The following is a 13,795-nucleotide window of genomic DNA, read 5'->3' as shown; positions in this document are numbered from 1 at the left end:
CATAAAGAACAATTTAATCTATTACTGCAATCATACCTGTCAATGCCTTAAAGATTACAGGGGCTACATGTCATTATGTATTCCTTTAAAAGAAAATACTCACTTTTAGAATTTTACACATTAAAAGAAAAAACAGACTGTCCAAGTCTTCTCCATACAAAAAAAGAATAAAAATAGAAGTTGACTTGTTGGATTATGTTTTTCTTAGCATATTTCATTTAGGAAAATTTTGAAATTGACTTGCCATATACTAATTCAGTAATTTTAATAATAATTCAATCATGTCAAAACTAAGAGGTAGTATTTTCAGCACAAATAAATGACACTGGGAAGGATTAGAATAAATACTATTTATTAAGGAATAGGTACTATGTCCTCTATAATAAATTGCTAAAGCCCTTGGTAAAAAAATAATTGGTTAAATTTCTGTAAATTGAGAGACATGAAATTCTTTAAAGTAGTGGTTCTCAAATTATGGTGTGAATGAGAGTCCTATTTCCAAATATTCTTGTTCAGTAGGTCTGATGTAGAGCCTGGGAATCGGCATGTATGATTCTGAGGCAAATAGTCTTTTGAATATACTGTATTAATGGTCGGAAAACATCAAGAGTGAATGCTGATTAGTGAATGACAGCTGGAGAATATCTATGGGAGAAAATAGTGTAATTGGTTAATCTGAAAAAAGAAAAGTTGAATAGTTACAGCTTTCTAAGATTTCATTTAAGGGAATGAAGATACAGGAAACTAGTAATAAATTATAATATTTGTTATATTTTTTTTAAAGAGTGAAAAAGAAGAAGGTTTAAATTGCAGTTAATATGTTTAGGATTGCATTATAAATAAATTTTCCCAGCATTGGGATCCTAGTTTATTTTTTGCCTGGACACCGTCCAATCCTACCACTCCACTTCACTTGATTCCTAAGGAGCTCTGCCAAAGTTTTCTTTGCAATCCACACCCTTAGGAAGCATTTTTCTTAATCAGCCATTCCCTACAATCTAGCACTTTCTTTTTTTTTCCAACTGAGGTAATTTCTTTTTAAATGATTTATAGTGAGAGAAGGTAAATTATATATCAACTTTTTTATTTCATGGAAAGTTACATACAGCAGATAACTTTTTTGTTTAAGTCCTTTAGCTGACTTTATTAGTTGTTTTTGATAATGAAAAAGATTTGTGTATAATTCAGGAGCCCTTCAATTCATTTTAAACAGGGATTTTCTCCTCTAGCTTTCAGTTCCTGATCATGCTCTTCAGAACATCAGCAGCAATCACAGTCTATCCAGAAAATTCTTTAGTCTGTTTTCTTTCATGTGTTTTTGGAACAAGCTCAAATATTTTTAAAAAGGAGTGGGCGGAGGTTGGAGAACGAAGATAAATATAACAGCCTCAGATTTTGTTCTTCTGTTTGTATGTTCTCTCTCTCTCCCTCCCCCCTGCCTTTTCTTTTCTTTTTTTGAGTCAGATCTGTATAGCCTCTATTTTCAATATTGTTGTCTCTTTGTATTCTATATCTGGCTAGATTCAAGTGTATTATGGAGTTATTTTTGCAGATTTTTCACTCATTTTTCTAGCATGTATTGCTGGTCATAAGAGTGGGATGTCAAAGAAAATGCAAACAAGTGTTGGAAAGAAATTTATAATCTAGGTACTCCTAGTATTTTGTTTTAGGAAGAAAACAGACATAAGATAATATATCTATTCTGACCGTTTCTGTAACAGAAATCATAATTTCTAGATCAGTCATGTTTCAAAAGAGATCATCAAAAGTGGAAGGTATATATAAGTCTACTAATATACAGTAGGCCCTTTGTACCCCTGGTTTCCACATCTGTGGATTCAACCAACCATGGACACAAAATATTTAAAAAAAAAAAAAAAAAAAAAGAAAGAAAGAATGACCAGGCATGGTGGCTTGCACCTGTAATCCTAGCACTCTGGGAAGCTGAGGCAGGAGGACTGCTTGAGGCCAGGAGTTTGAGGCCAGCCTGAGCAAGAGTGAGACTCCCACCCCCCATACAAAAAAAAAGAAAAATGTGCAGGGCATGGTGGCGCAAGTCTGTAGTCCCAGCTACTTGGGAGGCTGAGGCAAGAGGATCACTTGAGCCCAGGAGTTTAAGGTTGCAGTAAGCTATGATGATGCCACTGCACTTTACCTGGGATGACAGAGTGAGACCCTTCTCAAAAAAAAAAAAAAAAAAAAAAAAAAAAAAAAAGATGGTTGCATCTGTACTGAACATGTACAAACTTTATTTCTTATTCCCTAAACAATACAGTGTAACAACTACTTACATAGCATTTACATTGTATTAAGTATTATAAGAAATCTAGAGATGATTTAAAGTATACGGGAGGATGTGCATAGGATGAACTCAAATGCTACATTTTATCTAAGGGACTTGAGCATGACAGATTTTGATATTCTCAGGGGGCCTGGAATCAGCCTTCCACAGATACTGAGGGATGACTGTACTTCTAATTTTTGCTAATGTTATTAATCACATTTTTGCTTATAAAATCCATCTATCTGAAATTAGATACATTTTTGCTTATACTAAGCAAAGTCTTTAAAATTAGATGAAAAAGAATAATTACTATTATTCAGTACATTTCAGTTACTTCCCCTCCCCCGACTCTATTATATTTGCTTGATTTAAGGCCCTTCCTTATCAACAGAGTGAAGAAGTCAACCTGTATTATCAAGATGTGTATTAGCTAGGATGTTTACAACCACAAGTAACAGAATTTATAACAACTAAAAGTGTGTTAAAAACAGGGAATCATTGATTATGTCACATGGAAGTAAGTCCTAAGGCAGGCTGGTTCGGAAGTTAAGCATGCTATCAAGGACTCAGGCATTCAGCTTTCTACTCCACCACTCTCAGCTTATTGGATTTTGTCCTTAAGCTTTTCTCTGCATAAGTGAAAAGGACTGTCCTTGCTGCTGACATGGATCCTCAGATAACCAGGACCAAATGTAAAGGGGACTATCTCCCCTCCATCTCTTGAATAGGGAGACAGTGCCTTCCTTGGAAGCTCCCCTCTTTACCCTCTCAGCAGACTCCGTTGCTGGTACCAATGGCAAGTTACAAGCCCATACCCTTCCTAAAAGTGGTGGAGTGAGTGTCTGGCATTTTAACCCTCTATAGTGGGAGGTGGTTTCATAGAAGACAAAAATTGGAATAGCAATAGACAGGGGAAAAATCACTGGCGATATTTTTGACAGCTCCCAAAAGCCTTCATAAATGTGTGAAAATGGTAATCTGAAATTTTATAGTGACTCAATAAATGAGTTTTATTCATTATTCTAAACTTTGACAAATGTGTTTTCTGTCTTAAAATAGACACATTGACTCAAAATGGGAGATGCTTCTATGCCAATTATGTATTTTTCCTCTTGATTTTATTTAGTAGATTGATATAACATCTTTATTCTAAATCATTCAATTTCCTAAATAGCAAATATTTTTTATTCTTTTAATGAAAGAGAAGAGAAATTAGGCAAAGGAGGATGGGTTCTAACGAGGAAAGTAAGGGAAAGATAATAGGAACAGTAGAAAAAAGCTAAATAAGTAAATAAAAGAGAGGTGGAGTACAATGAGGAGTGACTAATCTGGATGGTCCAATGTGAGAGAGTTCAGTTAACTAGGTCACTTGCCTCTGGGATGACAGACAGGATAAGCCATGCAGACACTGGAGCACATAGCAGGAAAGGGGGAGGAAGCAGACTCCTTTTTCAAGTATGCATCTGCAGGTTAGAATTTGTCTCTCCTAACCACATTTTGGGTGTGTCCCTGGAAATGTGTGTTCATATAGCTTGGCATTAGGATTCTGATGGCACTCCTTTCTTTTTTTCACTTAAAGATAATTTGCTTAACAACGATGTTTAAAACAATCCATTTGAATTTTAAGGCTCTTAACTTGTCTCAGCAATAATTACAGCAAGGATAGAATATGCCAAGGAATTTTTTTCTACCCTGAGTTCCAAAGGACCAGATTTTCCAAGTCATGGGGGCTTTGTAAAGATTTATTCCTCTTTGTAAAATCTAAGCCCACTTTTGAGCTGTTTGCTCTATTTCTTGGATTTGTTTTAGGAGTTAGAGATTACTTTTCCAGCTGTTTATTTCACTATTTCACCTGCTTCTTGCCCTTTCCTATTTTTCCCTCTTTCTACTTTTTGCCAGATATAATAATCACTGGAAATATTATAGGTACTTTTCAATATTTTCAATCTTGAGTAATACACATGACAGAATCTTTGTTGTGATAGCTATCTTTTATGTTAAATAGATTTTTATTACTTTTAATCTTTATGTATAGTGAAATAAAACCCACTTAGAAACCCATATAGAATAAATGTATGCTCTAATGAGTTATTATAGGGCAAACATTCTTGTAGCCATCACCCAAATCAAGAAATAGAATTTTTAGCTGCTCCAGAAGTTCTGCATATGCCTTGTCACAATCGCAAACCTCTCCCTTCGCTAAAAGTACCCACCATCCTTATTTTCCTAGTAATCCCTTCCATGTACCTCTTATAGTTGCATGACCCATGTGTATATCCATAGACACTATTTTTTGCCCATTAAAAATTTTTATGGATGTCTTTTAAGTCTCTCACAATCTACATGTTCACCCTTCTACTGTTTCTTGTCCTTGTGATTTATCTACTGAAAAACTGGAGTTGTTTGATTTGTAGAGTTTCCTACACTTGGATATCACTGTTTTCATACTTCCAGTGCAGTTTGGCATGTTCCTGTGTCCTCTGTGTTTCCTGCATACTGGCAACTGGATTCAGATGCTTCATCAGACCTGGGTCTTACCCCTTTCGGTGAGACTATAGGTTGTGTACGTTCTTTCATCAGAAGGCATATAACATCTGGCTGACTCTCTTTTTGTGACATTAGTAACTGTCGATATCTAGATCCATAACTTCACTGGGGGTTGCCAAATGGTGGTACTCAAATTCTGTTATTTCTGTTTCACTTATATTAGTTGGAATATTTTTATAAGGAGATGCACTTCCTCATCTACCATTGGGCTAACCAGTGGTATAGGTCAGGTAGAAAAAGCAGGATAAGTGATTGGTTCTTTCCCCCAATTTACCACTTTCAAGATAATGAATTGGTTCCTTAACCTCCTCTGAAGCTGAACAGTTCTTTGTTTTTTAAAAAAATATTATCATGAACTCACGAATTTTGACGTATTTAATAAGGTTTCAGTCAGTAACGATTATTACTTTTTTTTGAAGCTCAAATTGACCGGTAGGATTCTCAGCAAGTTGGCTTCTGAGCCCTTTTGACACATTCTGTTAATTTTTGCTGACTTCCACTGAACAGATTTAAAATATTTTCTTCTCTATGTAGAATCTCCATTTTCACAAGAATTGGAAATGGTAAATTGCTGTTAACTTCCTAAACTTTGATAATTTTATTATAACTTCAGCAGGGTTTGAGAAATATATTCTCAATGTTATAAGATCCTCTAAAACCTGTATAGCATTGTATTTTTTTTTCAGTCTACTTCTGGTACAATTAAAGAGAGAAAATTTCCATGTCCTAGAACCAGTTAAAAAAAAAATCAGGTGTTCCAGATATTAATAGAAAGCAACTTTATATAAAACTTTGTTACAAAGCAGTTCATACGCTGAATATTATAAAAATAATAATTCTTATTATTGTATATGAGGAGGTCTATTCAGACAGTGTTATATATTACCTCACTTAGTCTTCAAAATAACCCGCTTAGGGAGGTATTTTTATTTTAAGTCCCATTCTTCAGAGAAGAAATTGAGCTTAGAGGACTTGAATGACTTGATTTAAGATTGTAGCAGGGAGGACTCTTACTGCCTCTATTTTGTAGTGCTTACTCTTCCACCCAGGGCTCAGCTTTCTTGAGATCCCGGTGTAGCATGTGGGAGGAAATGGAAACCTGCCTAGCCAGCTTCATCAGTCACAAATTCCCTGAGGGTCTATGGGGTGACTCGTGGTGCAGGTGGATCAGTCTCAGCTTTGTCCAGCACCTTAAAGCCTGTGACAGAAGTGGCATTTGAACTTACGTTTTCTGACTCTAGATCTTATGGTTTGCTTTTTCTTCCTAGCTAAAGTGCACCTCATCAGTGAGCCGGAGTAGCTCCAGGCGGCATCACTATGCTGGTGTGTTGCTGGACATGAGTGGCTTCTATTCATGGTAAGTGTGAGAGAACCATGTCAGCGCATTTCTGGTGATTGTGGCAGTGTTTCTTAAATGCTTACTGCTGAGTGCTCTGGGCAGCAAAGAGGAGGACCTTGTCCTATTATCTCTAGGGACTCATATTACATTCTAGTATTTTGTCTTAAAATTCATGCAAGTTTTAAATTATGTTTTGTAGCATATCTGTGCTATTTGAATACAAAGAGAATATTTTACACTACTTGCCAGCAGGCAAAATTGTTCTTATAGGGAGAGGTAGAATGTTTATCCAGGGGCCCTTACTACTTTCTGAAATAGCACCAAGTAACCCTAAAGTGTTCTCCAGTGTGAAAGCATGACAGGAAGTGGAGAGGAACAAGCTGCAGCCCCATCATGGGTATTTGAAGGTTTTGCTCAACATTTGCACTTTATTCTGTAGAAACTGAGGAGCCAATGAAGTATTTCAAGAAAACAAGTAAGCAGATTTGTTATATGCTTTAATAATAGATGAATGGCTTTTGAACTTCCTTGATCATCATCTATTATTAAGAAATACATTATATACAGCAATTATACACACATTATATATATGCATATGTATATGTGTATATATGAATGCATATATGTGTATATATGAAATAAATATATGTGAAATAAAACTTTTGTATGAAATAAAAGTTTCATATGATGAAACTTTATTTACCTTTATATTTTCCATTGTAATCTATTTCATCTAGAAAAGTTAATGCAATTTACTAAATTGGTTGCACAACCAACCCCTAATGGGTTGCACCTTACAATGTTTTATGACTTTGGTGGCAGTATGGAAGAAGGATGGTAGAAAGGAGACAGCAAGACAATTCAAAGTGCACATAGGCCAGAATAATTAGAATATAAAGCAAGGCAGTGGCAATAGGGTGGAGCTAAAATCCACAGAAATTGGTTACCAATTGCCCAGGAAGATGATTGTGGGTTTCTGGATGGAGTAAATGGCCATTCTGTTCACAGAGACTAGGAAAGCAGAAAATACAAGTTTGGAAAGATAGATAACTGAATTCCATTTGTACGTGATTTTGCAGTATATACATATACAAGACATCTAATAGGTAGCTGGACAGGAGAGTTGGAGCTCATGAAGAAGATGTGAGCACATGCGTCCAAATTAAAGCCCAGGGAATGGGAGTGAGATTGCCAGGGTGGATGCAGAGTGTCAACGGAGAAGAAGGCTAAGGAGAGAACCAAAGAACACCTTCACTTAAGAGGAGGCAGAAAAAGAGCTGACAACAGAAACTGAAAAGCAAACCAGGAGAGTAGTGTCACAGGAACAAAAGGAAGAGAACTTTTCAAGGAGAGAGCAGTCAATAGTGTCCAGTGCTGGAGGAAAGTCTAGAAAGATAAGATTTAGCAATATGATATCCTAACAGTTAGCAACAAAAAGAGGTGGTGGTTTAGGCAAGCAGTTGTGGAAAGAAGGGTTGTGAAAAATAACAGGTATGTCCTGGGAGGTGGGTGGAGAGGAGTACCCTGACCCCTGACAGAGAGTTCAGAAGTAGGGGAGGTGTGGCTGCTCCAAGGAGGTAGCTGGCACCCAAGAAATCTGTCAGCCATTGCAGAACTGCAACCTTTGCTCTGGGATTCAAAAGGAGGTCGGCAGTTTTTGAAAAGGAGGATAGTGTGAGTGAGGCAGGAGCTTAGTTCTAAAGCGGTAGCTGTTTGAACCAGGTCTCCATGCCTGTGATTGAGGTAATAGGGATTAAGGCAGGTACCAGCTCTAGTGTACACTGAGCAGGCCAGACTCAGGACATAAGGCAGACAGCCACTTGTAAGTACTGATGCACAGGTTCAGGGCAAAATGAGAAGTTGGGGGGCTTAATTGCTGAGTCCCAGAGTCTTCAGATAAAAAGTGCTCCGATTTCTCCAGCCTGGAAGGAGTATTGATTTATGGTATGAGCCTGCAGGTGAGAGTCAAGCAGTTCTTGCTGCTGGTCAGGAATGCCTCAGAGGGTTGGAAGCAGTAGGCCGTAGGCAGAGGCAAATAACAAATGCCATGGTCTGCAGGCTAGTGGCCACCACTGGATCACACTTCTCCATTCCTTTATTAAACTGCCTGTATAATTAGCTTCTCAAATGCTCATTGAACTGGTTTTAACTTCTTATTGTTCTCCTATTTTCAATGTGTTGAAAACATTTTTATCCATATTCATTACTATTTGCATTTAGTCATTTTTTCTTTTTGAAAACTATACTCTTAGCAGTATATGTAATCCAAAATTAAAGAAAATATGACATTTTCCCTAATCATTATGGATTGCCTACTTTTCAAAACAAACTGAACATCTGGATTGAATCTTTGAACTTCTGGACAAATATGCCACTTGATTTTAGGTGATATCTTCTCTTTACTTTAACAAATATTTATTGAGATCCTACTCTGGGTAAGGAGTTTGTACCTCTTCTGACAAAAAAGAATATTAAATTGTCTGTTGTTTAATAATAGTGCCATAGACTTATTGTGAATTTGGTTCACTCATATAACTGATCTCCAAGGTGTATAGGAAGTTTAATCACTTTGACTTAATCCTATAAACTGTAAGTTTTTTAGAAAAAAATATTTTTAGAGACAGGGTCTCATCAGAGTGCAGTGGCCCGATCACAGCTCAGTATAACCTTGAACTCCTGGGCTCAAGGGATCTTTCCACCTTAGCCTCTCAAGTAGCTGGGACTACAGGCATGTGCCACCCTGCCGGGCTAATTTTTTTTAGAGTCGAGGGTCTTGCTATGTTGCCAAGCCTGGTGTCAAATTCCTGGCCTCAAGCAATCCTTCTTCCTCAGCCTCCCAAATCACTGTAATTGCAAGTGTGAGCTATAACACTTGGCTGTGAACTGTAAGCTTAATGGGTTGAGTTCTGGGTAGAATTTGGAATACAAATATCAGCTTTTATAACCCAGGCTATTTTTAAGTACTGAAAATACTGTATTTGTTGGTATAATATCATTAGTTTAGTATTTCTAAAAAATCAGAAATCAAAATCATACATGTTTTGAGAGGTACCGAGATAATTTATACCCTGCATTCACATTTCCAATGGAGCAGAGGTGTAGGAGAGATTGGGCAGCCAGGAGGAGGGAGGTTCCCAGGCCCCATCACCACCTTTCCACTCGGGCGGCTCCTTTCCTGCTTCCCTCAAAACTATTTATTCCCTTGTGGCCTGCCCACTCTCTCCTAGTACAAATTTATTTCAAACAAGACCTTCTCCAATCATCCTACTCAAGAAGATTCAAGAAGAGACACCTCTGTTGGACCTTAACCTGCTCTCAGATAGAGAACACCTGCAGGCAAAGTGAGCAAATAACGAAGACCGTGTCTATTAGTTTGCTAGGGCTGCCATAACACAGGACCACACACTGGGTGGCTTTAACAACAGAAGTTAATTTCCTCTCAGTTCTGGATGCCAGACGTCCAAGATCAAGGTGTAGGCAGATTTGGTTTCTTCTGAGACCTCTCTCTTTGGCTTGTCTTCTCCCTCTGTCTTCTATGGGAGTCTGTGTCCTAACCTTCTCTTAAGTCAGTTTGGATTATGGCCCACCCTAATGACTTCATTTGCTTCAATTACCTCTATAAAAGCCCTATCTCCAAATACAGTCCCATTCAGAGGTACTATCGTGGGCAGATAGATTTTCCTATTTTAGTGACCCCTGGAAGAGTCTCAGAGGCTACCTACTTTTTTTTTCTTTTTTTTACATAAGAGAATCTTAGTTTTTATTTTGCTGTGTAGTTACCGTTGCCCAGTTGCTTCATCTTGCCCTTGGCTGGATGTTCCCAATACATAAGAAACATTTGCATGAAAAGCTAATATTAAAAGGGTAATTAAAGGACTTTGGTAAGAGGGAAGACAAGAAGTCTTTGATTTAGGATTACTTGGCTGGCTGAAAAGAAGAAATCCAAATAGTCTTTTCCCTCTTTGAGTAGTTAGGCAAGAAGCAAGCTCAGCCTATCTGAATTAGCTCAAAGGGAAAATGCAGACCGAGACCACTGGAAATGGGATGTGACTCCTTAGCTAAGCCCTGGTCTGATAAGGTCACTTCCTAGCCAGGAAGCTCACACTGTTACACAGTGGACTAGGTGTCCCCAGGCCCCGGCACCTGTCCATAGGTATATGCAAGAGCACCCCAGCACGGCTCTTTCTCTTCTGCACACAGCTGTGCCGGCCCATGAGTGCTTTGTTTCTCCGTGGACTCATGAGCACTCCCCAGCTACTGCCTCCAAGTTTCCCACAGCACATTTATCCCAGGAAGCTGCCATGGGTTGGGGCTGATGCCCTTGCATCCCAGCCATGTTTGCTTATTGATTGATTGATCAAACTTTATAGACTCCCCCTCCATCCCTTGGCCAGGTCCTTTTAAGCTGTCTGAGCCTCAGTGAATTCATTCTGCAAAATGAGGGAGTACATCAAGATGAGCTCTATGATTCCTTTTTGCCCTAATGTTATATGTGCTTATACTACAATTTCAAATTTTAATGCAGATTTTTAAAAATCCCATTTATAGTTACAGAAGAGAAACATAAATGCCTTTGGGTAAGAGATAGAAAAAGAAAAGTACCCCTTTCTTCCTAGGGTTTTCTGTTTGTTTTTTTTAAGACAGTTTCACTATGTTGCTCAGGCTGGTCTTGAACTCCAGGGCTGAAGTGATCCTCCTTCCCCAGCCTCCAGAGTATCTGGAATTACAGGCACTCACCACCGTGCCCAGCTCTTTGTAGGGTTTTAAGGTTTATTTTAGATGGAAAATCTAAGCTCGCTACAAGCCTGAGTCTTCAAGTCATTCCCCAGCTCTGCCTTGGGCCACTCTCGTTGATAGAAGTAACTTGGAGATCACTGTAAAACATGTATCAGCTGAAACACTCTTTATCAGAGACACTGCCGGGTTTACCTCCAATAATCAGAATGTAAAACACATGTGTAATTCTGAAAAGCCTAATTTTACAAATTCAAAATGACTATCTATAAGCAAACGTTTGCTTTTCCTTTTTTGACTAGAATTGCTAATTAATTGTTTTCTAATCCTCTTTTGTACAGCTTGTGGAATATTTTCTTGAGACGTTCATATTTGCAGGTGGCTTTGTACTGTTTTCTCCTCCCACCCACTCATCCCCCCCACACACCTGCCCTCCTGCTCCCTGCTGACTCAGCGGCCCAGCCCCCTCCCATAATCGGTGACCTGGCACCTACTCGGCCACCCTCTCCTTTGTCCTCCCACAAACCCACCCACTCATCTCCTCTTGTTCACACAGGTAGACATATTCACACTCCCACTGCTCAGCAGACTAAGCATAAGAAATGGGCTAGGGGGAAAAATAATTTTTTTCTAATGACCATTTTGTTTTTCTCTTTAATTAACAAGCTTCATCCACAAATGAGTAGTTGATAAACAGTTATTTTATTCTTAGTTTATTTTTTTAAAACTTCCTCATACACAAGAATTGGATTTTCTATTTTTGAAAACTCTGCCAAAATGTGTGTGTGTATATAGATATATACACTTTGAGCATTGCAGCTTTTTTTCAGTGAAAACAGATGTCCAATCTTTTGTTCAAATTGAAATATTTTACTCACATTTTGAAGTGAATGGGTGCACCAATGAGATAATGGCTCATTGGGAAGGTTATTTCTAATGATGGTGTCTGAGCTATAGCTGGAATCAACAGGCCCCATGGCAAGATTAATTGGCTCTGAATTATGCAGGAGCAATTCCAGAGCCAACACCAGAAACAAGGGCCAGCCCACTCATCAAAGCCCGGCCAAGGCCGGCCTACTCTGTGGGACTGGCCTCAGGGGACACCAGCCTCTACTACTTGTGTTTGTTTTTAAGGACACTAGAAAGGCCTTCCTCAAATCGCCTTCATGTTGCTATGCCTGACGTTCCATAATTAAAGTAATTCCTGAACCCTCTCAGTATTTAAAGTATAGAGAATTAGAAGGATATTGCTGGAGTTTCTTCCCATTCATGGCCACTATTTTTATCTTTTCAAGGAGTTCAGATCATATGCCACAACGGTGTGAACAGGATCTATTCTCAATATTACGAATCCAATCTCTAAGAGGAAATAGCATAAGAGTGGATTTTAAGGAGTATGAAAATGATCTTGTGTTTATATGTTTTTTGGTTTTGTTGTTTTGCTTTCTCAATATCATAATTGATGTGAACTTGATAGAAGGCAGGGACCATTTCTCCTGCTCTTTTATCTCTCCAAGGTGTAGCACTGTGCCTGACAGGTCATAGCACTCAATCTATGACTGGAAAATTGCTTCATATCCCTGGAAATTTCTCTTGCCAGCACTAAGCTTTGGGCCCAATTTTATTTCATTTTATATGTACCAGTCTTTTACTCTTTATTTTGAATGTAACTACCCTTTCCTTTAAATTTCCACAAAATTTGATCTGCTCTCTTATGTATTTTATCACTTTCTCTCTTGTATCATATTCAATTTTAAAACTCTTAAATGGTTTTTAAGGACTTTGAAGGCAGATCTCTGTATGATTTAATTTTATATCCTCACCTAAAGCAATGGTTCTCACATAAAATCTCCTCATATAAAATGGTGCAAGCTACGTGCAAAAGCAAGAAACTTCATGGATCTGAATGTAGTGATAGGAGATTTACATTTCTGGTGGAGAATAGGAAATGAATTTGTGATAGGTACACAGAAAATTAAGCAAACAAATTAAGATAATCACCAATTCAAGGGAAAATAGAAATTTGTACCAAGAACAGCAGTATAATCATACTATAGTATGTGCCTCAGCTTTGAATAATACTTATGTCATCTTAATTATGTAAAAACCAAATAATGATTAGAGAAAAACATAATATAACTATTGAAAGAATAAGAGGAGAATGTAACAGACTAAATCCAGTTCTTCCACTGAAGGGAGTCCTAGATAATATCTGGAAGTGAAAAATCAAGAAATAGCAGCTTGAAATGTGGAGATAAATACCAAAAAACCAAAACAAAACAAAACAGCTGAAACAGTTGAGCATGTTCACTTTTGAGTATGAAAATAGAACTAGACTTGCAGGTTGCATAGGAAATGGGGCTGCTCCTTTCCTTTTAGGCTTTGAAGAGCTATTTGGCTTTTTAAACTCTACGCATTTACAACTTAGATGAAAATATAAACAATTTTAGAAAGAAAAATGACAGTATACTTATTTTCAAGACATGGAGGCAAACATCCTAAGAGCTAAAAAGAGAAAAGCTTGATAGGGGTTTCCTTTGGGGAGCAGGACAGGAGTTGATCTTCACTGTAACCATTATTAAACCATTTTATTTTGTAGAGTTGTCAGGACATTACATTGGAGAAAAATTTTAAAACAAGAAATTACAGGAATGAATTCAGGCATGTGGATGTTTAGGCCGAGCTTTGAATTTTAGCTCTGTTGCTTGAAGTTTTCCTAATCTTTAAAAGCATAACGACTTCCTTTATGGGGGTAAGGAGTAAATGAGAGAACACATTTGGCAACTCTTGGTAGACTGAAAAGGATCAAGGAAGAGTCCCTTCTTTCCTTTTACAGATAAAACCAGGGCCTTGGTTTTCAGTACTATAAACTCAACCTTTGAAAAACCCCT

At 37.8% G+C, this 13,795-nt stretch overlaps 1 protein-coding gene across 1 annotated transcript in view; it reads left to right on the top strand.

Moving 5' to 3' along the window:
* The first annotated feature begins 6,165 nt into the window (after positions 1–6,165).
* The window catches only part of NAB1 (NGFI-A binding protein 1), a 116,746-nt gene continuing 109,116 nt past the window's right edge, over positions 6,166–13,795 (top strand). The window contains exon 1 of the mRNA XM_069469243.1: positions 6,166–6,188. Within this exon, the coding sequence (XP_069325344.1) occupies positions 6,169–6,188 (20 nt within the window). The 5' untranslated portion in view covers positions 6,166–6,168. The remainder of the gene's footprint in view (positions 6,189–13,795) is intronic.

This window comes from Eulemur rufifrons, chromosome 1, assembly GCF_041146395.1.
Source record: "Eulemur rufifrons isolate Redbay chromosome 1, OSU_ERuf_1, whole genome shotgun sequence".
Taxonomy (NCBI): Eukaryota; Metazoa; Chordata; class Mammalia; order Primates; family Lemuridae; genus Eulemur; species Eulemur rufifrons.
This window is presented reverse-complemented; position numbering and strand designations above follow the sequence as displayed.